Source organism: Ictidomys tridecemlineatus, chromosome 11 (assembly GCF_052094955.1).
Source record: "Ictidomys tridecemlineatus isolate mIctTri1 chromosome 11, mIctTri1.hap1, whole genome shotgun sequence".
NCBI classification, from domain to species: domain Eukaryota; kingdom Metazoa; phylum Chordata; class Mammalia; order Rodentia; family Sciuridae; genus Ictidomys; species Ictidomys tridecemlineatus.
Genome location: NC_135487.1, coordinates 103,183,756 through 103,211,458, shown reverse-complemented (window position 1 = coordinate 103,211,458; position 27,703 = coordinate 103,183,756). Strand labels below are relative to the sequence as shown.

Sequence of the window (27,703 nt, the reverse complement as noted above, 5' to 3'; positions counted from 1 at the left end):
CAGTATTGCAGTCAGTTTAACTCAGTCCCAGATCAAATTAATTTATAGCCTCCCAACTTTCTTACATATAATATGAAGTAGTCAAAAAAAAAAAAAGAAAAAAAAGGACCCACAAGTACATCCAATGGCTCATTTAGCCTCTTGCTGACATGTCTAAAAGGCATTTCAAACTTAGCATGTTACTAACTCTGGTTTCTCTCTTGCCCTAAACTTGCTCTTTAGCTCTTCCATGTTTCAATAAATGGTATTACCAAGCACCTATTTTTCTCAAGCCAAAGCATAGGATATATCCTTAATTTCTTTATTCATCCTTCATATCTAATCCACCAAGACTCTCACAGAGCTGACCTCTTCATGACCATTACCACTCTAGTCTTTACCACTTCCTCTCCTGCTGCCTTATAATGGATCTCCCAGCAGCCTGAGTTAGCTTTGAAACCAGGTATCAACTTAAGTTACCACAATAATGTGAAATACATATTTAGTCTTTGTCCTGTTTCCTGGCAGAAAACTCCTAAAATCTTAGCATCTTTAAAGCATTAGTGCCTTTTTATAAGCAAATGAATTGACTGTTGGCTGGCAGCCCCTAGGTAGCTTCAGGGTTGGGACAAGTCACCAAGTCCTCTGAGGCAGAGAGGGGTGAGACTTTCAGTTCCACTCACTAACCTCCAGGTAGGGGACAGGATTAAAGGTAGAGATGATCTCTAACAGTATGATTTAATTAATCATGTTTATGTAATGAAGCCTTCATAAAAGCCCAAAGGACAGGGTTCCTGAGCTTTTGGAGATGTGAACACGTGGAGATTCCTGGAGGACAGAATGTCTGGAGAGGGCATGGTTACTCTAGAAAATTGGTCAAACTCAAAGACAGGGAACACTACTGGTTGTCCAGAAGCACAGGTGAAATAACTTAGGCCTTTTGCATGGCATTGGAAGTAGGAGGCAATCTCATGGGACGGAGCCCTCAACCTGTGGGATCTAATGCTATCTCCTGGAAGATAGCATCAGAATTGAATTAACGAGTGGACACTCAGCTAGAGTCTCTGTATTGCAGCATTGCTTACTGAAGTGGGTGGGCTCACACACATCTGGTGTCAGAGCATGTTGTAAGAGAACAGTAGGAGAAACCGAGTCTGTTTTTTTTTCTTTCTATCCAGTCACTTGATCCCAACCCACCATAGTTGCCCACCTCACTTAGTTCTAAATGGGCCCAAGAGGGTTCTGCCTGAATCTTTGGCTTCATCTCCTACCACTGTCCTTTAGCTCACTGACCTCTGACCTCTGTTGTGTTGAAGTGTGACACAGTTGCAACAGGCTCTAGAGCCAAGATGACCCTTCAGAGTTGCCCATGCTGGAGGCGGGGCCAGGTCTTCACACTTCTATATGGCCTAGTCCTTGGATGGCAGGTTGTCCCTGGGGAAGGAGCCTATCTTTGGGCAAGGTAGCTCCTTTCCCAGAGGTAGTAATTGGAGAAGGATGTAGCTGCCAAGTACTAGCAGCAGCGAGTGGGAGAACAGGCAGGTCCTGGAGGGGAACCGGCTACACACCGAGTATCCAGCATACACTGTGTATTAACTTCTGTTTTGATGTAACAAATTACCCTAGAGGCTTAAAACAACAACAGTTATCATCTTAACTTCTGTAGGTCAAGAATTTGGGATTGACTTGCTGGGTACCTCAAGCTCAAGATTGTTAAAGAGAAAAATCATGCCAACAGGTTTTTTGTTTTGTTTTGTATTTTGGTATTGGGGATTGATCCCAGGGCTGCTTTACCATTGAGCCACATCTATGGGTCTATGGGTCAGAGGAGCCCAAGTTTATCAAGCTGTTGACCAGGGCAGTGGTTTCATTTGAAGGCATGACCTGGGGAAAGGAAGTTGATGGGACAGATTCAAATAATATTTTAAAGGTAAAATAGTTGGGGTTGCAGCATCTTCATTTTCACATATTTAGTGATATTTTCATATAATTCATTTAGATTTGAGAGAAAAATTAAAAAGGTTATGAGCTTGTTTACTAGTCATTAGCAAACCCACAGCACAGGTGGGAAAAATCTATAAGTACAGGTTTACTCCCCATTGTATGTGAAAAAGACAAATCCCTCTTTACCACATCTTTCCATTAGATGAAGATAAAGCAGGCTTTCAAAAGAATGACACAGACCTATCCTTTCTGTTGACAAATTGGAATGATAGCATGCAGTAAGCACTACTGGCCTTTGAAAGGTCTCCTAGAGCGTGGCACCCAGCCCAGCTCATTACCCCGTCCCCTGAGCAGGAAACACCTCTAGATGACCCTTCAACAATCATTTACTCAGATCGAAAAACAAAGGCAAGAGAGTCATCAAAAAGAATGAGCCCTTCATTTGGTCCTCTGCCCCCCACGCACTAAAGTAGTGGAATTGGTAATGAATATGTGAGAAGTTTTGTAATTAAAAAAATAATCGATTGTAGAGTTTCAGGGCCCAGATGCTCTTGGAGGAGTCTTTGGGGCCCCAAGTGTGGTATATTTGATCTAGTTTGGCCTTGGCTTGGAGAAGCAGAACTTGGTGCAGGGGAAGAGGGCAGGTTCCCCAAGGTTGTCTGGGTTTGCATTCAGAAAAGGCATAGCAATTACTGTTTGGGGACTTTGCCCACAGCCAAGTTTCTTCTGCTTAGGAAATCTTTGCTGGGAAATGAGAACCAAGGGGCAAGTACCACCCTTTGGGACCCTCAAGAATGACTCAGGAGAAAGGCCACGGGAGCCAGAAAGATGGGGGCTAAATCCTAGCTCAATTATACTGACTATCCTGGAAAGATACTGACTCCCTCAGTCCTTGTTTCCTCATGGTCCTGAGTGTGTTTCAGTAGGTCTGGGATAGGCTCCAGGAATTTTATTTTTTTGTGCTGCTGAGGATCAAACCCAGGGTCTTACACATGTTAGGCAAGTGCCCTACTACTGAGCTACATCTCAGCCCTTTTACTTATCTTTTATTTTTAACAAGCTCCACATGTGTGTGACTCATGCATAGCCTACTTTGGGCATCACTAGAACCCTGGTTTTGTGCTGTTTCCTAGAGGCCATATTGCCTAGTGTCAAGCATGGATCACTGAGCCAGTCTTAGGGTAATTCCAGTTCTTTCAACTTACTGGTTAGATAGCCTTGGGCAAGCTACTTCTTACTGCCTCAAATTCCCCATCAGTAAAATGGGGGTAATAATAGTACCTATCTCATAGGTTAGTGTGAGCATCAGGTCTGTTAATTGTGTTAAGTATTTAGCATGGGGCCAGATATACAGCAAACACTAAATATGTGTTACTATTATTATTCCAGAGCTACAATCCTTTACTCACAACTTCAAAATTCAAAAAATTTGTAAAAATCAAGTTTTCCCTCCATAAGATTGACACAAGTTAATTTGACAACAAATCCTGATTTGAACTGATGGGAAACTATCAATAGTTTTTATTGTATCTTATCCTGTAAATATTCATAAATGCAAAACTATCAACATGTTTAATCATGTAAAGAATGCTGCTCCACCCCATAGATAATAGAAAATTTTCTTTATATTAAGATATTTTCTAACACCTGAAAATTCTCAACACTTAGGTTTCAGGTAACGGGTTGTGGTATTTCACTGTGTAATCATCACCACCACATTAATGAGTGTTCCATGCATCCAGATCTTGTATTAAAGGGTTTAGTAATAGATCATGAGAACACTTGCCCTCTAGTGGTTGCAGTGGGGAACCACACCAGAAGACATCAGGTCAGGGGAGAAATGTCTGGATAAGAGGTACCTCACAATTCAGAACAATTCTTTTTAAAGGGCACTTAAAAAGGTGCACTAGGGATGCAGAGATATTACTTCAGTTAAAAAAATTAACATTAAATTTATTAAAGAAGTAAACATTGCTTAAGCTTTTAAAAGTTCTGCTTATATAGATCTTATTGTATTTATATTCCTAGCAAATGTTAATCACTTTAAAAGGGACTGTGAATAGGCTATTTATGAACTTGAGGTTTTTTAAACGTTTTCAAATTCATTTATACACTTAATATGTTCAATTTTCCTTTTAGAGCACTTAAATAGCAAACAAAACACAAGCAAGACTATTTTTATTTATTTTAAATATTTTTTTAGTTGCAGTTGGACACAATGCCTTTATTTTATTTATTGTTATGCGGTGCTGAGGATCGAATCCAGTGCCTCGCATGTGCTAGGTGAGTGCTCTACTGCTAAGCCACAACCCCAGCCCCAAGACTATTTTAAAAATTTCCTATTCTTTATATAAATTTCCAATCTTGTATGTAAAAAGAAAGAAAAAGATGTGTTAAAAGGCATTTATTTGCATTCCATTCCAAACTATTAACTGTAATGTAAATTGCAAGTTTAAATTAATTACTCTCTACACATTCTAAGTTGAAATAAAAATTTACCTTCCTGAGTAATTTTTATGTTGTTCTCTGTGATCCTTTAATCTCAGAGTGAATTTTGGCTGGGTTACAGGTAGATTTAGCATCTACTATTCAGATCCGAATATTTTTAACTTAGTATTATGTTAGTCAGCTTTCTACTGCTGTGACAAAATGCCTGAGATAAACAACTTAAAAGGAGGAAAGGTTTATTTCGGCTCATGGTTTAAAAGGTGGCTTGCCTTTATTGTCTCTGGGCCTATGGCAAGGAAATACGGTGGCAGGAGTATGTGGCAGAAAAGGCAGCTTACTTTATAGTGTCCAGGAAGCCTTAAAGGGAAGGGGCACACCCATAATGATCTAACTTCTTCCAACTTGGCCCCATCTCCTAATTTCCACCACCTCCCAATATCACCTCAGCCAAAGACCAAGGACCAAGGACCAAGGACCAAAGACCAAGGACCAATACATGAGCTTTTGGGACATTTAAGATTCCAAAATATAACAAATAACCATTCCTTCTAATGCTTTCATTCTGTCAGTTTCTACTCTGATCTAGAAACTCCTTCTTCCTGCCTAATGGAATGCAAATTAAATGCCTTCCAACACATCTTTTCCTTTCTAACACAACCTTTGTGCCTGGGATCAGCAAACCTTTTCTGTTAAAGGCCAGATAGTAAATACTTCAGGTTTTGTGGGGCATTTGGTTGCAACTATTCAATTCCATTGTGGCATAAAATTAGCCAGACATTACATAAATGAATGAGTGTGGCTGTGTACAAAACCTCCATTTTTAGGGGCTGGAGATGTGGCTTAAGTGGTAGCGTGCTCACCTGGCATGCGTGTGGCCAGGGTTCGATCCTCAGCACCACATACAAACAAAGATGTTGTGTCCGCCGAAAATAAACATTAAAAAAATTCTCTCTTAAAAAACAAAACAAAAAACCTCCATTTATGGGCAATAAAATTGGAAATTCATGTAGTTTTCATGTGTCACAAACTATCAGTCATTTTTCCTAATCATTAAAAATTTGTAAAAGAACATTCTTAGCCTGTGAGCCATACAGAAACAGGTAGTGGGCCACATGCAGCTCCTGAGAGGGCTATAGTTGCAGATTCCTGCTCCTACCCCGAGTTTCATAACCCATTAGCAGGGAGTACTGGTCTTATTTTACATTCTTTTAAAACTGTATGAATTTCTCTCTGAGTTTCCTTAATTCCTAAGTTATTTGGCAGGTAAAGGTTTATTTAGTACCTACTGCCAGGAGCACTCAGGAAGGGATACACCATGTTGCACCACCCCCCTCCTCAAAGCTTTGAGGGACAAACTTCCATCTCAATGTATCTGGAAGGTGGAACATGCAGTCAACGATCATTCTGGGGCCTTAAGATTTAATGTTTACTTTGTTGGGTTTCATCTGTAACTCCGTTTCTTCCCAATTTTCCTTTTACAGAACAAAAATGTCTATCCTATACCTGTTGATCATTGTGTTTTGGAAATCCATTAACTTGTTTAATTTCAGATTTACAGTTGGACAGCAATTGATCTCAGGATGAATCTAACCTTGAGCATGATCCATGTCTGATTTAAATGAGATCCTGGGCTTTAGACTTCTGAGTTGGTGCTGCGAGCTAAGACTAAAGGAGCTGGGATGTAACAATTTTTTTTTCATATATAAGGACATACATATTGGGAGCTCAGGTAGAATGCTATGGCCTCAATGTATTCCCCTAAATTCATCATTTGAAACTTAATCACCAATTATAGTACTAAGAGGTGGAGACTTTAAGTGATTAAATTCAAAGAAAAGAGCCTTCACCAATGGGATGAACTTCTGTCTTTATAATAGAATTAGAGGGAACTCACTAGGCTCTGTTTGGCCTTCTACTCTATGAAGATGTAAAAAAAGGTGCTATCTTAGAAGCAGAGAGCAGACTGCTCCAGACACCAAATCTACTGTTGTCTTAACTTTGGACTTCCATCTCCAGAGCAGTGCAAAATGAAATTTTGGTTACTTTATAGAATACGGAGTTTTGATTTTTTTTTAAGTGGCAGCAAGAACAAACTAAGACACATACTTTGTTGTATCAAGAGGCACCAATGCAACTTCAGAGATTGAAGCTTATACTTTGGGGGCATCCTTTATAGAAAAAGATTAAGGTATAAGGTCTCAGAAGGTGACTATGCAAATGAGGATCTCTGAAGTTTACATAGCAATTTGTTTCTTTAAAGAGAAAAAGTGCCTAGGCCTGATGCTTGGGATAGAGCAGGCATATAAAACTAAGGTATTAGTAAGTTTCCCATTACTATAATAAAATACCTGAGATGATTAACTTACACAGAGAAAAGGTTTATTTTGGCTCAGTTTTGGAGGAAGTTTCAGTTCATGATCAATTGGCCTGCTTTGGGCCTTTGGTCAGGCAATAAACACATCACGATGGGAATGCATTGTATAGCAAAACTGCTCATCTCATCAGCCAGGGAGCAAAAAGGAGAAAGGAGCCAAGGTTCCATAATCTCCTTCTCGGGCACACCTCCAGTGACCCACCTACTACGCCCCAAAGTCTGTACTACACCTCCCAGTATTGTCACCCTAGGGAACTAACTTTTAATATATGGACCTTTAGGGGACATTCACCATCTAAACTATAGCAGGACCTGGGCCACCTCCCTCCAGCAGAGCCAACCCAATGGATACTGTTGGCCAGGTTATGACCCCTAATGGATATGGTGTTCTGATTGGCTGGTTACGAGCCCTAGGAACAAGGGCTTCAACTGTTAGCATCTACAGAGAAGAAAAGCATGGTCACACTGGCAAGGAGTAGGAAGGGACTGGGTGGGGGAGAAATGGAAAAGGAAGAGGAAAAAATTTGGCAAGATAATTGTCTCCTGCTAGATATATCTTAAGATATAATAGACAGAGTGGGCATGGTGGTGAATGACTGTAATCGAGCGGCTTAGGAAGCTGAGGCAGGAGGATTGCAAATTCAAAGCCAGCCTCAGCAAAAGCGAGGTGCTAAGCAATTCAGCAAGACCTTGTCTCTAAACAAAATACAAAATAGGGCTGGGGATGTGGCTCAGTGGTTAGGTGCCCCTGAGTTCAATCCCTGGTACAAAAAAATGAGTTGTTCCATTCTAGAAAACCGTTTTGCTGTTTAACCAAGAATAACACAGACTACTAATAATCATTTTAATTGACTTTAATGATTATTGCTCATCTGCAAGGATTAATATTGCATTCATTAAAAATCATTCAATACAAAATGAACTTTTTCCTCCCAAGTTGCTCTCCACACGCTCCCTCTGATGCCAGACATTTTCCACAGTGTCCTTTGTTACATGGCTTGACAGAGACGGAGCCCTTACCTATTATTCCTATGGACACATAATAGCTATAGGATCAGAGGGCCGACCAGAGGGCAGCAGGACCTGGGCCGCCTCCCTCCAGCAGAGCTGACCCAATGGATACACTGTTGGCCAGGTTATGTCCCCTAATGGATATGGTGTTCTGATTGGCTGGTACGAGCCCTAGGAAAAAGGGCTTCAACTGTTAGCATCTACAGAGAAGAAAGCACGGTCACACTGGCAAGGAGTAGGAAGGGACTGGGTGGGGGAGAAATGGGAAAAGAAGGGGGAAAAATTTTGGCAAGATAATTGTCTCCTGCTAGGAAGCTGCAGGGTAAAAACTTTCTTATATTCCTGTTTTTAATGTCTGTTTCTCTGATCACTGGAAACAGAGAAGTGAAATTTCTAGTATCTAGCACTAATGTATGATCCAACTTTAAAGGATCACATGCTAGAACAAGTTAAGGATTTAAAATCCTGGATAATTATATGCTTAAAGCCTATGAGCATAAAGCCCATTTAACCATGCAGAAATGCTGGTAAGCAGGGTGCATGGCATGGGGATACATCTCTCTTGATCTTTGAGGGAGCCTCTCTGGGATTCTTTCAGAGTATGAGTCAGGATGTACTGATTACAATCTGCCCTTTAAGATCTTAGCTCATAAACTTTTTGTGGCATGGTGTCAAACAGAAATGGTACCACTTCTGTGAAACTAACATTATACAGGGCTTATAGTTTCAGACAAATTATATAGAGTAAGATTTCTTTTGCCTTGGCCCAATTTATCATTCTTCCATCCATCCATACCTACTCCCTTTAACTATTTTAGGTTGCAGAAGCACAGCTAACCAGAAATTTGCTCTTAAAGGATAAACCCTAAGGATAGAGCTCAGTGCTTTATACAGAGTAATGGCTCAAGAAGTTGGCCTTCAGCATAAGCTGTATGGGGCAGAGCTGAGAAAATCTGCTTATGGCTCCAGTTCACTGATGCTATAAACTAGGGGCTAGAAACAGAGGGACTTATCAGAGTTTGAGATTAGCTTTTTTCTAGACTCAACTCTGCACTCTTAGCTCCAAAGGTTCAAAAGAAGTTAGTAAAAACTAACCACCCAAGTAGTTCCTCAGTGTCAATACTAAAAACTGTGTTATTAAAAAAAGAAAGAAAGAAAGAAAGAAAGAAAGAAAGAAATGCTAGAGGACAAAATTCAATTTGGTAGAATACAGTTTAAGAACTAGAAAAATGAGAGAGGCTGGTGGGAATGGAGGAAGGGCTGTACTATAAATTCAAGGGGGCCTACTAGATCTTAACAAGCAACACTCACTAGCACACATCTTTGAACCAGACATCCCACCTTTACACAGGAAATAGGGCTTGGAATTTCTAAGGGAAATTAACATGCACCACCTACATCTAACCTACCTGACTGGTAGGTACCATCCCTGCTCCTCTGAGGAAGTGAAAGAGCACTGATTTCAGCAGCTAAGAAATGGGCTCTTTTAAGGCAATTTAGACATTGCAGATATTATCCACATAAAAGGTACCTTAGCATTTCCTATTAATAAAGTACCCAATTAAGACTAGAGTCCCCAGAAACGGTAAAGAAAGAATCACCTTTCTGGGTGGGGAGAGCAAAATCCTTCTTTAGTGACTAGGGTGAGGAACCTTGAACCTCAGTTTCATCTAAAGAGCCAGGAAGCAAGCAAGTCCTTGTATGTTCTGCAGAACTTGGATAATGACATGAGAAAACAAGAATGAAATTATAGAAAAAAAAAATCAAGAGGAAAGAAATAAAAGAAAATAAAAGTTATTTTAAAAAATATTTCTTTTAGAGTTGTGTGGTTCATGTGGACTGGTCATCGGTAATATGGTCCATTAGTATCTGTAAAGAAAGAGATTGACTGGTTAATATTCATGTCTTCCACATATCAAGTTCTTCCATAGATCAAGTTCTAGTCAAAATTACAAATCAAAGTGGACTCCAAAAGAGTCTTGTGTCATTAACATTCATTTAAGAAAAGATCCATAAAGGCCTCAAATCTTAGAGTTTCTTTCTTCCACTGGTACTAGGGACTGAAATCAGGGCCTCCCTTGCATTTTACCATTGAACTACATGCTTACTCCTTTTTAAATTTTATTTTGAGACAGGGTCTCGCTAAGTAGACGAGGCTGGCCTTCAACTTGCGATCCTCCTGCCTCAGCTTCTTGAGTTGCTGGGATAGCAGGCCATGTGCCACCATGCCTGGCTCCATATGAGAGTTTCAAGAAGAATATGAAATGGAACAACTTTTCCCAAGTCTCTCCCTGGGCAGGGTGGGTATCTCCACAGACAATACCCAGGCCATCATCTGCCCGTTTTTCCACATACTTTCTCTGCTCACCCTGTTTATTTTACACACCACTCCACCCCCTAGTTCTGGGCTTGGAACCAAAGTCCCCAAGGCCTCAGGCATGCTAGACAAGTATTCTACCACTGAGCTACATTCCCCAGCCCCAACTTTGTTAATTTGGAGCAGAGTTCTTATACTTTTCAAAATCAGGTATGGTACCTCATCTTTACTAGAGAAAGCTGGCTGGGCTGGTTGGTTTAATACCAGGGAGAAGAGCTTTTCATTGCTTTCCCCTGAGTTACCTGTAATAATTAGGTTTGAATGGCCCATTTTTGTTGAGTCCCAGATATTTTGCTTGGTCATCTGTCAGTTCTGTCAGGTGGGCATCAAATGACGGCAGGTGCAAGCTGGCAACGTACTCATCTAGGAAGAGCAAAGTGGCAGGGGGCAATTTTCTTGTCAAATATGTCTCTCAGGGCATACCCCTTCTCTGCTTTCATTTGAAGCTTTTTGAGGAAGAGGACAGCACCAGAGTAACTTTGAAAGAATCTTGAAACATTTGCTTCATTGTGGCAGGGTACTTCTCGGTCTCTCCAAAAATGCATTTAGAAAACCACTTACTAGGACAAAATGGGTCAACCTCTATCTTTCTATCCTTCTCTGGTAAAAGATTTGGCTTCACCTCAGCAGCCACACATTCCATACTACTCCCACCTTCCTGGATCAAGTTCTAGTCAAAATTACAAATCAAAGTAGACTCCAAAAGAATCTTGTGTCATTAACATTCATTTAGGAAAAGATCCATAAAGGCCTCAAATCTTAGGATCATGGATTTCTAAGATAATTTACTACCTTTCCATAGAAAAGCTTCTCTGACTTTTATGAACCTGAATTTTTGAAAAACCAATCTGAGATAAACTATTGGAGGGGACCAGAGCAAAAAATTTTTTAGCTTTAAGCCATGTATTTGGGGCTAGCCATTAAGTGATGGGAGGTGGGCTCCACTGTGCAGAAAGGCAAAGGATTTGAGATGTATTATATCACATGAACTAAGCACAGGTTGTCCTCTGGAATGACAGGAGGTTGGATAGAAGGCGATTTTCAAACCAAGACAGAAAATAGACCCTAAAACCTGTTTCTGTTTCTCTCATTTTGGTTCTAGGTTATACTCAGTTGTACTGGGACATTTACTGAACTCATAAGGCTACTTGAGAACAAGAGCACTGACCTTAAACTGATGTGCTAACTGCTGATATACTCATTAGATGGAGCTCTTACTACAATTCTGCAATTCTACAAATCTATAATCACTATTATTCTCACTTTACTGGTCAAGAAATGGAGGCTCGTGGGGATTAAAACCTGTCCTGATGTCAAACAACCAGTAAGCACTAGAGAGGAATCAGAACTTTTGACTCTAAATCTAGTGCTCTTCATGATAGTCATTTTACCAAACCATGAAGCTATCTAGGGGTCGGTATTGGTTTCACTGTTTTTCACTCACCCATTTTCTTAGGAAGCAAGTATACATCCTGTTTGTATCGTCCCTCAGGTGCATTATAGAGTTCTATCAGTGCCAAAGCCTAAGGTGGGAAAAGAGGACCAGAAAACAAAAACACTTTAGAACGGGATCTAAAAATAAAACTATGATTAACAGAACCTTAGAATCACCATAATGATCTGCCATCATGATAGCACTTAGGACTCTGCCTGGAATAAAGGCCCATACACATCATAAGAGGATTTGTTGGTGTTTTCATTTAGTACTTGACAAAAGAACACACTAAATACAACTGACCAGACGATACAGAATCACAAACTGACTAATGACTCTTTTAATTTTTTTTAAATACCTTTATTTTATTTACTTTTATGTGGTGGTGAGGATCAAACCCAGTGCCTCACACATGCTAGGCAAGTGTTCTACCACCGAACTACACCCCCAACCCCTAATGACTCTTTTCTATACTTGAGAAAGTTGAAGTCTCCACAATGTATGACGTGGGGAGTGGGGGAGAACAGGGCAGAGCACAGCAAACTTCCCCTGATTCCATAAGTCTCAGTGCAGGAAAAGTGGGCATTTTCCACATACCTGTGTGGTGGCTGTGATGGACAGAACAAAGGTGGGAACTGTGGAGCAGCTCAGATTGAGCAGACGACCCTGGAAGGAAAGAGAGTCCTGGGATGAGCTTTTGCCCCTTTCAGATCCCCATGCTATACAAGTTAAGCAAATGTAGGAAAGGACTTTATACCCCTCCCAACTCAGGTGGTAGAAGAATAATTACAGTTCCAGATCAGGACTCTGGGTTTTATCCTATTTTCTGCAAATCCACCTGAGTGTGAAAGGTTGAAAATTAGCTATGGTCAAGAAATTGTTACTTAGGCTAAATTAGATGTACCTGGAGTGCCTCTATTTTGATGGACTAGACCATTTGAGAAACAAACAAAGACAGAATTCAGGGAAACACAGGTCAAACATTTTTTCCCCACCTCCTTCATCCTATAGATCTAAAAGGACTGCTCTTCTATCAGTCTTCTGTATGTACCTCTGCCAGGAGAACAACTCGTTTGCCATCTGGCCAGATGACATGGTCCACCTGAGAACGTACTCGCTCCCATGTCAATTCCGGAGTTCGGAGGCTGGTCTGAAAAGAAGAAGGCACAGCTGATTGTGGCTGCAACAGAAAACAGAAGAAAGCCCCAGCAACAACTGAGAGAAGCCTCACCACGTCGATTTCTGTGTTGGAGTGGCCCATGTTGCAAACAATGCAACTATTTTTCATGCGGTCCAAGTGTTCCCGTGTCACTACATTCTTATTTCCTGAAAGCAAAGATGGGTGGCTGAGAGAAGAGATGTTAGGCCACAAAGGCACTGACTGGTTTTCAGTCAGAACAAGGGAGACAGAGGAGGTTTGCTGGCATTAAAATGCTTGTATGTGTTATGAGGAAAGTGTACAGCAGCTCCTTCAACATAATTATTTGGTTAAAATCAAGTGGTATGGAAAGGCATCAGGGGAAAAAGGCTCCTTCCTCTAGAAAACTCAAATTACTGTTCTGATAACTTCCTCTAGTTCTGAGACACCATACTGAGCACCGGTCTCACTGACTGTTTCTGAATGCCAGTCAGGTTACTTTCAAGATTTAGCCTTGGAGTGAACACTCCTCTATGAGTACCAAAGCACTGATACGTACCTGTGCAAGTTATTACAACATCAACTTGCCGGATGACTTCATTTAACTTCACCACCCTGAACCCATCCATGCTGGAAGAAAAGAAGAAACACTATGAGCAAATCAAGGAGGCAGTGGGAGGGAAGCTGGTCACAAAATCCCCCTCTGCAGGGATGGCAGGTGATAAGCTGTGCTAAACTACACACTGGCCTCTTCAGAGCCACATCCAGGAATGGAAAGGCCAAGAGGCTCTAGGACAGCCCCAGGATTATAATGAAGGGAACAGAGAAATCCTAGTCTTCTCCTCCCCCTGGAAAATTTCTGTAAAAGACGATTAATATAATCAATCATGAACTCTAAGAAATGTGATGTACCCAGATGAATCTAATGGATCACCATCACTCTGTTCTTACCAGGCCTGCAGAGCACAGATGGGGTCAATTTCTGTGATGTAGACGATGGCACCAAGGGCCTTGAGGGCAGCACAGCAGCCCTTTCCAACCTGCAGAACACAAGAACAGCCAGGTTGCCAGGTACATTAAGGCAGAGACAATGGGGCAGGCAGGGTCTTTGGGAGATAGAAATTAACCTTCCTGAAATCACCAATCATCTAGTGAGCACTTGTAGGGAGGCTCCAACCTCAAGCAGAGCAGAAACAGACAAGATCATGTTGTGAACCTCAGTTAAAGACATAATTAGCAGACATGTCACAGCAAGGGTGAGGGGCTTAGGATAACTGTTACTATTAGGGAAACAAGACCAAGCAAGAGCAACTGCAACTTCTAATTTTTTTTTTCCTTTTTCTTTTTGTGGTGTTGGAGATTGAACTCAGGGCTTCTGGCATGCTGGGGAGCACTCTACCACTGAGCAACATACCTAGCCCTGAAACCTCTTATTTTTGTATTCCAGAAAAACCTGATATGGGCTGAGTGGAGACGCTGCTCAGCAGTAAAACATTTGCCTAGCACACAGAGGCCTACCACTGTGATAAACAAAAACAAAACAAAAATACAAACAAAAAATTCTGATAACTCTTGCTTGCAATGTGTCATTTGGAGGACAGCCTAGCAGCTCAGGAACTTCTATGTGTCACTGCTGAAGACAATAAAATCTCCTGCAACCTATTCTAGTATACAGATTGTCAATGATATGCCACTTCAGATTTCACCTTTCAATGTACTGCAAGTCACCTGTGGGGCCATCTCATAAGAGGTTATTATTATTATGGGAGGATGATAATGAAATTTCATAAGACAAATTGGTGAAATCTGAAAACTCAACTCATTCTGTATGTCTATTCACGAATCTGAATACAGGACTTTTGTTAATGCTTTGATATACATCAAACACATCTGACCCCTGCATCAGTGACTCCGGACTGACAGCACAAGTCTCCTTTACCTGCTATTTCTAGTAAATCTATGAAAAGACAGAGACACTGAGGCCCAGCTATTTACCTCACCATAGCCACACACCACCACTTGTTTCCCACCAAACATCACATCTGTGGTCCTCTTCAGGCTGTGGAAACAGACAAGGGCTCAACTCAGTCCCTCTGCACAAAGTTAAGTGTGGGGCAATGCCCAGGAGAATTTCAATTGGAAGTTGGCTGAGCTCATATGAAATCAGCCCCTCTAACAAACTCTTAAAGGCAAAGGAAGACCAGGGGACAAGACTGCAATAACACCAGACTAACACTACAACCCAATCCAGATCTATCCCCTTTAAGTGTGACATGTATATATTTCAACCTACCCATCCAAAATGGACTCTCGGCAGCAGTACAAGTTATCAAACTTCTGTTTAGTAACAGAATCGTTGACATTCATGGCAGGAACACAGAGCTTCCCAGCTTTGGAGAGCTGATATAGCCTAAAGGGAGAAGAGGCCACAAAAACAAACAAAAACCAAGTTAGCTGGTAAAACATAACAAACGGCAAAATCTGCCTAATTCTGTTCAAGTTCCATGGTACCCTCCCCAGTCTTATTTATTGCCCAAGAATATGAATAAACATAATTATTTTCTTGTCATTTCTCCCCACTTATTTCATTTTCTTCTCTCTCCACCCATTAGTTTTGGAAGGAAAATTAAATTAAAAGCTTTCCGTTGAATAAATTTACTTCTCTTCCATAAAGGGGACATTATATCCTTAAATCAACATTTTTCCATGCCTATTTTTGATAAATAAAGATTATAATGATTCTGATACGGTTTCCTGTGTGTGTATGTATATGAGAGAGAAAGAGAGCGAGAGAGCGAGAGTGAGAGAGAGCAAGGATGTACAATGTGCCCCCAACAGAGAAACACTTCTTTTAGGTATTTCCAACAAGTTGAGAATATTTGGCAGTTTTACTTTTTGCTGTGTATATAAGATGTAGTTTTACAGATTTTTATTTTCATATTTCAAATATAAAATTGCAATACAATATTGATTACAGTTTTTCAAGATACATTCATCCCCTGCTCCCTTTCCCCAAACATTATTTTGAGAATTACTCAATGGAGTAAATGGGAGAGAAAAACGTTTGAACTAGAACCTGGAAAAATCTTCCTTCTAGGGTCACCTTGATTTTTTGAAAGTGAAAATTCAGTTTTATCCCATTTAGTTAATTCAAGTCTGAAACAGTCCTAAAGCCTAACAAGAGACCAGAAGAATTTGCTGAGGCAAGGACACAAGGGGCAGCTACTCCAGAATCTGTTACCTGTGAACACCAGTCACGCTCTCTTCCACAATGCCTCGGATCTTCTTAAACACGTTTGGATACTTCTTATAAACCCAGTGGGTTAAGTCTCCCCCATCATCCAGGATCTACAGAACAGCCAGAAGACTTCTATGGGCATTCAGGCTGCTAGAGCTAGGGGGAACTTTGAGCCCACTTTCTGCACTAGTAAGAGAGCCCTGTATATTTTGGAAGAGCATGTCTTAGAGCTCCATATAGTAGGCTTAGACAGTGGAAACAGAGTCAATTTATTGGTGTAAAATGGTTAAAAGGATCCTTAGCTTTGTTCTAGGCTACAGTGAAGAGTATTAGACTAATCACAGATTCATTTTTAGTCCAGAGTCTTGAAATACACAGCCCTTTGAACACAAAAGGAGAGCTGGGGCAGAAAGGTAAGAACCAGAATCCTACAAAGTGGGACAATGTCACTTGTTTCAATTTCGTTCTGCCACGTTTGAGCCATGTGTTTGAGCTAGTCTTGCCCTTCCCCCACCTTTCCATTCAGTACTCAGACACATTCTTCTTTTTTTTTTTTTTGGTGCTGGGGATTGAACCCAGGGCCTCGTGCTTCTCAAACCCATTGTGAATAGGTATCAAGCTAAACACTTTAGTGACAAAGTCAGTGTATAAGACCAAACATCCAAAACATGTTTAGGGAACCATGCTTTTGAGGGAAAAAAAGGAAATAAATCTATAGTCAGAAGTGTGGGATAAACATGCATTATTACCATGTTGGCCTGCCACCCATCCATGTTCACACAGCGGTCAATACACCACCAGAAGTCATCTTCTGACTCGCCCTTCCAAGCGAACACTGCAACTCCTACAGAGGCAGACATAAATCAGCTAATTCTTCTTTTGGAGAGTGACCTATACTAGCATCAATTTCTGAGATTTATATGAAGAGAAAAAGGCAAGAGAACCTATTCTGGAGAGGGAAATAGAGTAAAAGGTCAAAGTCAAAATAGTACTTTTAGTTCAGAAATTAAAAAAATTAAGAGATTTAAAAATATATTTAGAATCATAGAATGTTATTCTCTTTAAACTTAGAACTCTAAGACAACAAAATGAAGTGGAAATTAATACAAAGTTGTTCCTTAGAACATTATTTATATTAGTAAACATTTTGAAAAAACCTAAATGCTCACTATTAAGAAAGTAATGAGGTAAAATCACATGAACATATGAAAGAGTATTATATATGATGTTAAGTTTAGTGATATCAAAACTACTTTTGAAAATGCTGTATTTAGATTATAAAACTGCATACATACTAACATTTATTTCATAAACATAAAGAAAAAGAAAAGAAAGATTAGTCAAACATCTGTAAAAAAGGATTATGAATTTTTTTTGAACTTCCTAAATTTCTCCAATAAACACTTAACAGACAAGAATAAACAAGAAAGTGTTATAAAGTTACATTCTGAAGACCCTAGGAACAAAAGAGATCCCCAAAGAAACTTCATGATTTTCTTTTGAATATTTTAACAATAAAAATTATTCAATGTTTATTTTTAAGCTCACCAGTAGTTCATATATTTACATAGCAAAAATCTTTCGTGGGGAACGGTAACTTGGGATTGAAACAGTCTTAATTTTTGAGATGGTGTCTCACTATGTTGTGAGGTTGGCCTCAAACCTGGAACCCTTCTGCCTCAGTTTCTTGAGATGCTGGGATTACAGGACTAGATCATTGTGCCTGGCTTCAGTGCAATACTGAATACCAAGTAATCTAATGAACTATGAATATGAAAAGTACTACTTACTTGTATTGCTTAAAATTGATGAGACTTCTGATGAAAAGAGATTGGCTGAGCTTATACAGTTTAATAATCTTCCTCATTCATTTAGCATTAGAATTGGGCATTTCCTCAATATCCTTAGATTCTTGCTATCATTTTTAAAAAGTATTTATTTTTTAGTTATAGGTGGATACAATATCTTTTTATTTTATTTTTTTAATGTGGTGCTGAGGATGAAACCCAGTGTCTCGTATATGCTAGGCGAGTGCTCTACCTGTGAGACATAACCCCAGCCCCTTTATGTCATTTTTAATGACTATATAATATTCCATCATGCATATTAACCTTGACTTTATTATCCATTTTCTTGCTGCTGTTTTTATTATTGCCCAAATTTTAGAGTCCTTAGACATATGACAGTGTAATGATAATTTTGATATAAAAAGTTATGTTTAGATAATTAATTTGAAGCAAAGCTGGTGAAAAAGCTGAACTTACCAGCCTCAGCCAGTGCTGCAGCAACTTCATTCTGAGTTGAGTAGATGTTGCAAGCAGACCAGCGGCACTGAGCCCCCAGAGCACAAAGAGTCTCAATCAACACCTGTATGGATGTACAGGAAGATAGGGTGAGGAAGAAGGGCTACCCAGACACAGAGAGCAAACCAGTAAGAACACAATACCATAACTCTGTAGCAACAGAAGTGTTACACTGGAGAATTAGCAAAGGGTGTAGTCTATCTAGGGGTGGCAGGGCACACGAGATTTAACTATACTCAAAAGACATGTTCCTAAGTTTTGGGGTTTTTTTGGGGGGGGTATTAGGGATTGAATCTAGGGATGCTTTACCACGAATTACAACCCCAGCCCTTTTTATTTTTTATTTTGAGACATAGTCTCATGAAGTTGTTAAGGCTAATTAGTCTTAAACTTGCAATCCCTGTCTTAGCCTCCAGGTTTCCTGGGATTATAGGCGCATGGTCCTGAACCCAACCTAAAAGCCTTAATAGCACTTTAAAACAATCCTATTTTAGATCTTCCTAAGTCAGGTTTATTTTTAGCATTAAAAATGGGTTTACTTATTCAAAAAGAAGGTAAAAAATCCTATTATAGTTTCACAGGGAGGTCCCATCTAATAGCATTTGGAGGTTGGTTAGTTGGGAGAGGAAAAAAATCTGTTTCTTTCTTCCCCTTATGAAAAGTCCCTCTATTTTCTTTTAACAAACTCACCGCGGTCTGGGCCGTGATGTGTGTACAGCCCACTATTTTAGCACCAGCCAAGGGCTTCTCCCCCTGAGCACGTTTCCTGAGTGAAATCAGAGCAGACATGTCTGTGAAAGAACAGAGGATTTGAGCTAGGGCTTCACTAGCAGTACCATCCGTTCCTGCTCAGCCACATCCATGGCTGTCTGGGTCTGCTGAGACACGGCGAGGTAAGGCAGGAAAGCTTTAGGCATATTCCTTGATGACTGACAGCTTTGCTGGCAAAATAACAGTGGAGAGTTGTCATGGCATATCTCTCTTCCTCTGTTGCTTCTGCTTTATATCCAAAGGGCTGAACAGAGAATTAAGTAAATTCCCCAAACTGACTAAAATGGAGAGTGAGTCTCATCAGTCATTTGGGAGAGAGAAATAGTTTGGCACATGGACAATCACCAGACCCTGAAGAATGACTTGACCTTTAGCAGAAGCCACTTGATATCCTACCCTATCCTGTTTGGGTTCAGTCAGTCTGTTTGGGTTCCTCCATTCTCAATATAGAACTTGTCTTTAATATGAAAACAACGGAAGACTAAAGAGACCTTCCCAGGAGTGCGGCAAGGAAGAACAACTAAGACTTGACTATTGTCAGTCACTTTTACTCTGCTCCAGCAGAGGGTGCTCAGGACCAAATGAGACCCTCGGTCACCATATCCTTAGCTTAGAACCCTCCCACACCAGCTGTTTCTGAGAAATCTGGGTCTCTGGGATTGGCAGCAACAGTAAAATCCCACATAACTAACCAGTATGTAGTGCTCCAGCTTGTGCTGACTCTGCATTGTAGATCTTGGAATATGGTGTCACAGGGGAGGAAAACAGAAACTACTCTGTTTGTAATAACCACATGCTGAGTTTAGGAAGAAGGGAAAACAAGATCAAGAATTCTGAGGCTCAAGCTCCTTAGATAGAGAAGTGTTTACCCAAAAGTCCAGGAAACTGTCTTTTCCCAAGACATTTTAGGGTAGCTTTTAAGCCTTAAGTTGTCTGTGGATTCTGATGACCAGGAAGAGGGTTGCTTCTGACCTCTACCCACTCCCTTCCTTTACCTTGCTCTGCAATCTCAATCTCCCGGCGTCCAAATTCTGCCTGCTTGATGTTCTTCACACAGAAATTGCTGCTGCCCTTGGAGTTGGTTTGCTGTTTCTCCCGGGGGGAAACCTCATCATCAGAGCTATCTGTGTAAGACGCAGCTAAAGCCAGTAAAGAAAGAAACAAGGGGAGAAAAACTTCAATGGCCCCAACTCTATAGAGTGTGGCCCCAAGGGACTTTAAGTGAAGCAAATGCTGTTAATTGGAGCTCCTTTTTGTCAACTCTCAATTCTACTCTTCCAAGGTCTAATAGCTGGCGTGAATGAAATGGCTGTGGACCTCACAGTGTTGCAGTTCCTGTATCCACCATAACGAGACTCTCTCATTAGTCTGTCATTAGGGCCTGTAATTAGGAGCCACTGATCCTAATCCTGTACCACCTGCAGTGATCCCAGGTAATAACAAAGGTACTTGGTCCCAATCCAGATTGAAATGAGACCTGGCAAAAAATGGAAGAATAACTTAAGGGAGATGAGGAATGTTATTTCTACATGTCACTGGTTTTCACACTTAAAGCATCTATCAGAATCACATAGTCTGTTAAAACACAGATTGCTAAGGCCCCATGGCCAAAGTTTCCTAGTTTGTAGGTATCATGAGGCACCCAAGAACTGGCATTTCTAATGAATTCCCAGATGCTGCTGATGCTACTGGTCATTCTGAAAACCACCAATACGGAAAAAAAAAAACAGTAAGAGAGGCTTAAAACGGATTTTACTCTAGACTATGGGAAAGGAAAAAAAGTGACACAGAAGGCGAACAGATCTGGTTCTATTGCCAGCCTTGGGAAAGTCTGTTAAGATGATCAACTTTAAATAGTAACTTCATATAAAAGCTATTTATAAATTTATTTATAATTGTTTTTCTTTTCTTAAAAACATTCCTTATATGTTAAGCCTAGCTCTTAATGTTAGTAACACAATGCAAACAATATTTTGGCAAAGGACAATGAATGGCTTTTGGTACTAATCTCTTTGTTGACATTAACAGCAACTGGTGACCTTGCACAAGCCTCTTAATCTTTTAACAATGATTCTTCAGCTGAACAATGAAGAGGTTATATTAGATGTCACTAATGTTTCTTTTAGAACTCAATTTGTAAGATCTGATCTTCTCTTCCATTCTCTTCTAAACACCCTGTCTAGAGTTGGCAAGGGCATGATTCAGTAGAAACAGACTTTACTTATTATAGATGGCTAAGATTAGAGGAGAGAACTGAAAAGAAACAGCTGTAATCACTGTATAGTAGTCTGTATTTTTCCCACTCCAGAGGTTATCAGGGAAGTATACTTCAACATAAGGCAATCTAGTTAATGAAAAGAGCAGAAATACTAATTGTCATCATTACAATTTAAGCAGTCTTGGATAAGAAAGAAAGAGATAAGTGACAGTGTGTATTTTATACAAAGAAGTTATTCTTCCAAATAGTTCTTTTCAAGGCCAATTCTGTCAGCCAAAATTACATTGATTCTCTCTCTTTGCAATGTGGGTGGACAAATGTGGGAATCAAAATTGGCCCAGTACTACCAACCAGGCACTGGCCACAGACCACACACAGAGACAGCCAGGGGAAGAAAGTCTCAAGATGACAAAAGCTTCCCTAGCTACAAGCTTGGCTGGGCACATTCCCATTGCCTAATTACTAATTAACAGTTGACAGGAAGTCTTGGTATAAAGTATGTTTTCAGATTCTAGTTAAGTGAAGAGCACTGGGTACAGAACAGGGAAGAGATCAGAGTGAACATGAAGTTCACACCTACCTGAACTGTAGCTGTCAGTGGAGGACTGTGAGATGGAGCGAGACAAAGATCTTCGGCCAGTCTTTGTAGGGAATTTGGTGAATTCCTGCATGTCATCAGCAAACTGGATTTGCTGAAAGAGAAAGAAAAAATGTTGAGGAAATTCTACATATCTCTGTACCTGAGAATTCTAAGGCCATATATTATCTTCCCTAAAAGTCAATGTTACCACATGGTTCCTAATAAACTCTCCCAGTCTTCCAAGTATCCTTCAAATAGTCATCTAATTCTGAGCAGCTGAGGCTGCTCTCTGATTTCTCCCAAAATGCTAATTACTGCTCCTCCCCAAATGTTTCAACAAAATTTGGGGTTAGGGGAAAAGCTTACGGGCCAACTTTCTTTAGCATTTGCCCAATTTTATCCATCTCTCTCCATTCTATTTTCTTTCCTTGACACATTAACTTTTTACCCTCCCTCACAACTCTATCAGAAGACAGATCTCATAGTACTTCTGTTTTTTTTTTTTCACCAGAATATTCTCTTGTAGCATATTATTAATGTGAAGTTGGCTATGGTCTTGCTTTTTGAAGAATTATGAAAAGATGCCTAGAAACAGTGACTGGCATTAGATTGCCAATACTCAGAGCCCAGTCATGTGTCTATATATCTAAAGTTAATATAGTATCCCCAGAACCTTCTATAAGCAGTAAAAATTTAAAATACCAGAATATACCGATGAAAGAGAGATGAATTTAAGGAGAGAATAATGACTTGGCAAACTATTAAAAGTTTCCTTAAATAAATCAGAATTAGATGACTATTTGAAGGATACTTGGAAGACTGGCTTTAATAAATAGCTTGCAGTTATCTATAATTTATACACAAATTAATGGATGTTTCTAAAATATTTGAAAATACTAACTTATATCATGTGATTTAAACATTTCCCACGAATTCCTGTTTAAACTTTGAGGAACCCTTTCTTCAAAATCTAAAAAAGAAAAAAAAAAAAAAGAAAAAGAAAAAGAAAATTCCAAAACTTCATTTTCCTGAAATAACAGAATGGTTTGAGAAACTGAATTAAGATTCTCCTAACAATGTAACTCTTTTAAAAAAAGTTCCCATGGAGAATCCACTAAGCCAAGTCTTTAGCAAACATTCCTGTACATGTACACCCACCATTTCCAATTAAAATCTTCGATGCATAATGCAAGCAACATGGTTACAGCCACTTTTGAGACAGGAACAGTAAACTAACTATTCTTCAGTTACAGTTGTATGATCTTGCCCTCCTGCAGCTGGAGGAGCATCAACCTCTAGTGTAAGACTCAAGCTTAAATGTGCAGCCTAGGTGCAGGCAGCCATTATGAACAAATTGAAAAGTGAATTGTTGAGACTTCACAGGTCATAACATAGAAATCAGAGGAATACAGGCTCATGCTTTCAACTTTCTATCATCAATGATTCACATGAACAATGAAAGGAGAGAATGCAGTTGGACAACAGGCCAGCAAGAAAAACCTCAGTGTATTTTTAATTAAAGCTTATCTTGCTCAATATCTAACTGGGCAAGCTTTCCCCTTAGGTAACCATGTGTGAAACACCAAGGGGGCAAAGTCTGCAGCCTGTTTTATTAAGTCTAAAGATAGATTCTATGACACGGAGCAGGGTAAAGCCACTTATTGTGGTATTCAGCTCAGGGTCTTATACATGTAAGAAAGCATTCAGAAAATTTCTGTATAATGAGTAAACATTTCAAAATCCTTTCTTGTATAAGGCCAATTGAGTCTCAAAGATAAATGATAACCACAGAGACTCAAGATGAACCACATACTTTACCAGAACATGATTAACAAGTATCTTTGTCTATCCAAAGCAGAATTTTTAGTTTAGGTGCTAAAACTTTAATTTTAAATACCTTAAATGTCAAAAGCACAATAGCTTTTCAAAGAAAAAGAAAAAACCCCAACCGACCAATCAAACAAGAAAAACCTCATCTAGAGGGCCACAGGTTAGCATTTGCCCTTCTAGACAGGATTGTCTACTGCACATTCATATGACTTCTGCAGTTGGCAAAGCTATTTGACTGAAGAGATTAATCCAACACTAAGGTAATGACTTTCAATCCAGTATGAAGTTATTTTGGTAGTAGAAAAAATACACAGTGGAGAGACCACCAGTGCCTCTTAACAGTCTACAGAGGCAGCCCTTCCTCCACCAGTCTCCCTACTGTTGGCATGGGCAGCCGTTTGGAAGCTCTCTCCTCTCCGGCTGTTATGATTCCCTCTCTTATTCATTTTTTTAAAAAAGGTTCTGGGCATGTTCCCAGACACTACCTATGTGGGGGGTAAGGGTAGGGGAGGGAAGTGCAATAACATTTGCAGATTTTTAGATAAAAAAAATAAAAGAAGTGTATGTGGCAAGTTAGAAATGTCTCTTCAGCAACTTAAGAATTGAATCAATACTCCTAATCTCCCCTTGCATTAATAAGCTCATCAGCAGCCTAAAGCTTAGCAAAATCCTCCCCTCTAAAATATTAGACTGTGGCAAGCAGTGATGCTCCTGCCACCCCACCTCTCAAGTAATGATATGGTCCATATCTGAAGAGGGCAGAACATGAACCCAGGCTCTGATGTAGATGGGTGGCTGTCTATTCCTGCAGCTCTTACAGCCCAGCAACACACAGGTTCATGATAACCTTGTCTCTCTCTCAGCCCAACTATACACTGCACACAGCCCATATCCCAGCTGATGCTGCTGAGTGTCTGCTCTGCCAGTTTCCTCCAGGCCTCCTAGCTGCACCAGTTGCCTTCCCAGCTAGCAGCTCTGTTTTCCCCTAAGAGAAGAGCGTTCTAGTGTTCTTCACCTTTACATTGTAAATGAAGACCCTGCTGCCCAAAGCAACTTTTGGATGTCAGTTTCCTCTCCATTGAAATGAGACCTCAAGAATAGACCACTGATTGAGTTGGACTCAATTTGACTGCATTTAAGTCAAATATGGTTTTGGAAAAGAAAACCAAACGATGCCTGCAAAGTTGTGCTGTTTATATTACTTCCTATCACCATGATTTCTTCCACACATTGTCTTAAAGTTGTGCTTTAGAGTTTCTTCAAATCTATATCTGTAAGAAATACTAGACCTAAATACAACAGCACGGGGAAGAAGAGGAAAAGTAGATAAAGTGTCAAAAAGTACCTTGAAGTAAAAATGTCTGTTAAATATTGTTGTGTGTGTAGTTGCTCACCATCCAGTTTACAACTGAACAAGCACACTAGCGTTCCACTCTAGAACTAGTAACACATCTGAGAAAGGCTAGAAGGTCAGATTGACTCATTCTTCAAATAGCACATCCAAATACAGAAGTCTACTTGCTGTGTCTTAAAAACCCAATTAAATATCAGGCCAGTTTAATGTGCTATTTTAAAGTACCTCTTCAAATAGCTTAGCAGGTATGGTGGTTGACTTTCTTCTATGTCATACTGAGAATGTTAAAGAAAAGCTCTACTGAAGAAATAATTTGGGGTACTTTAAATCCACCATCTAGTGGTAAGCCTGCTAACAGGTGAGCCTAAAGAACTGTTATATAGAACTTACCAAATCAAAGGAATCACAGGCAATCTAAAAAAGTTCTAAACCTCAAGAGAAAAACAACTGTTGTATATTACTTGCTTAGTTGACATTAATTAATATTTGTTTTCCCATCAGAAATTCTGAGTGTACTTTCACAAACACATATCCTAAATACTCAAATGTTAACAGCTCAGCCTCCCTCCTTCCCAGGTCCTATCCAATTTTGCCTTCTCTCTCTTGATTCAGACAGAATTAAAAACTACCACATGTGGTTAACCATGTGGACTCTATGGCTAAGGAATGCTGATCACGGTAATACCCATGGTACATTATATTTTAGTCATCACATTTGTTGACTAAAGTACACTAACTTTAGGAAAGATTTATTCAAGGAAATATGGTCCCTTAAAAATCTGTAGATGTGTTTTGACTCAAAGTGTAATGATAATGCAAATGGCTTTGCCATGGAATTTCACTGCTCCTTTAGGAACATGCTAGATACTGTAGTCGTCACTGTCTTATCTGGATATTAACTTAAGCCTCCAAAAATTAGGTTAGGCCAGACATCTTATTAAACTTGTTATTTCACACGCTTATCAAAAGCTTTTAGCTTTCTCAAAAGGGTTTCCTCCTAAGGGTGAAGAACTAGACTCTAAGGTAAACATCAATTACTAGGAAACAAATCATTAAGAAAGCATACCTTAAACATGCATGGATCAGTCTTTCTTACTGCTGAGGATAATTTGAAGGACTAGTATTCCTCTTCTGGTACACTATCAGTTTTCTGGGACACTTCTAAATTCATATATTCTGTTCCATTGTCCCCCCTAGGATTCTATGCTCAGAGACTTTTTCCTGTTTAGAAATTATGGTCAGCATATTTCTTAGCTAACACTTAGCATTGAGCAAAAAAGTGACTATCAGAAGCTAGAGATTTTAACAAGGTCAATTCCTAAGCAACATGCTACAACACCTTCCAGGATTCTTACACCTTTTCAAGTTCCCTTTTCATACATCTTTCTGCTAATTTATTCTTTATTATAGATTCTATTTTCACCTACTCCTTTTTAAGAGGAAAGGAAAGGGGTCTCCAGCCAGCCTAACCAAGTGCAATACCTTTTCATGATACTTACCACCAATCAGTCTGGTTCTCATTTCGATGAATCCCAAAGAAACAGCAATAAACACCAACCTTCTTGGTACAAGAAATATGTAAGTCTGAGTATCTTTCATGTCAGGTAAAGAAGTTCCCCAAAAGGACATCCCCTTCCCAACACAGTGCTCCCACTATTAAAGAACTGAACTTAAGAGAATCAATCTCAGGCCACAGAGTCAACCCACAACCACCTTCAGCAACTTTTTCCATTCCCTGGTGCGGAAATCAGTCTTCTGAGATTGAGCAGGTTTTGGCTGTTCCCTGCCCTGGTTCCCAGTCTCAAGTTTCTTGTTCTCAGTCTCCCCATATGGAGCCTGAGTTTCTAGGGGGGAGGGAGATGGGAGGCTGACTAATCACAGCATGTATCTCCCTCCCCCACTCCACCCTTGTGTGTCTGTCTCAATAGTAACTGGATATAACACACACACACACAGCTGGAATCCAATTCCACAGTCAGAAGAAATACTCTTTTCAAAATGGGATTCAACTTGATCTTCTGTCAATGCTGATGGGAGGAAGGGATGAGGCAGTATCAGGCCCCACACTGCTGAGTCACTTAAAATTGAGAAAAAAGTTTGAAAAACTCTCTCAAAAAGCCAGGACTTTTATCTTTTCAGCAACTCTTCTCTTCATAGGAGACAAAACACTTCAGTGGCTTTCTACCATCTCCTAAAGTGCTCCAGTCAGTACAAGTAGTACTAGAACTACAGGCAAAATTAAGAGGTTTTAAAAAAATAGCATCAAGAGACTAGGGAAGGGCTTCTTAAAATTTCCCAAACCACAATTTTACAACAGAACATAACATACACCCAGACTGGTTCAATACCTGTTTAGCCATCTACCTGCTCAGGAGCCACAACTGTCCATACTTCTCTCACTCTCAATCCCAGTACCAATATTATTTAAAAATGTGCCAGTCATTTCCTCTTTTCTCACCACAATGTTTTTAAAAGGAAACCAGCAGAGGTGACAGAAGAAGTCCTGGTTCCTGGAACATACTCATTATTTTAGTGATACTGAAGTCTTCTTCCACCCCTACCCACTGCACCACTGCTGTAATAATACTTCTTTTTTGACTTTAGTATGATTATTTTTCAACATAGAAAAAAATTAAAAAGTAGTAGAATGGACACCTGTATACCCTCCACCTAGTCATTCATAGTTGCTACATTACACTCAAT

General features: G+C 39.8%; 1 protein-coding gene across 2 annotated transcripts in view; it reads right to left on the bottom strand.

Annotated features, from left to right (window-relative positions):
- Positions 1 to 7,581: 7,581 nt before the first annotated feature.
- Ahcyl1 (adenosylhomocysteinase like 1) overlaps positions 7,582 to 27,703 on the bottom strand; it is a 37,945-nt gene continuing 17,823 nt past the window's right edge. The window contains exons 2-17 of one of the 2 annotated variants that reach the window (XM_005338110.2): positions 21,817 to 21,928; positions 20,014 to 20,157; positions 18,938 to 19,038; positions 18,209 to 18,311; positions 16,694 to 16,788; positions 15,948 to 16,054; positions 15,000 to 15,116; positions 14,702 to 14,765; positions 13,658 to 13,746; positions 13,266 to 13,336; positions 12,800 to 12,894; positions 12,620 to 12,718; positions 12,166 to 12,234; positions 11,578 to 11,656; positions 10,376 to 10,496; positions 7,582 to 9,625 (exon numbers count right to left, since the gene is read on the bottom strand). In XM_005338110.2, the coding sequence (XP_005338167.1) occupies positions 9,619 to 9,625; positions 10,376 to 10,496; positions 11,578 to 11,656; positions 12,166 to 12,234; positions 12,620 to 12,718; positions 12,800 to 12,894; positions 13,266 to 13,336; positions 13,658 to 13,746; positions 14,702 to 14,765; positions 15,000 to 15,116; positions 15,948 to 16,054; positions 16,694 to 16,788; positions 18,209 to 18,311; positions 18,938 to 19,038; positions 20,014 to 20,157; positions 21,817 to 21,928 (1,473 nt within the window). In that variant the 3' untranslated portion in view covers positions 7,582 to 9,618. Of the gene's footprint in view, positions 9,626 to 10,371; positions 10,497 to 11,577; positions 11,657 to 12,165; positions 12,235 to 12,619; positions 12,719 to 12,799; positions 12,895 to 13,265; positions 13,337 to 13,657; positions 13,747 to 14,701; positions 14,766 to 14,999; positions 15,117 to 15,947; positions 16,055 to 16,693; positions 16,789 to 18,208; positions 18,312 to 18,937; positions 19,039 to 20,013; positions 20,158 to 21,816; positions 21,929 to 27,703 lie in introns of those variants that run through there. The other variant, XM_078026965.1, reaches the window with a different exon arrangement.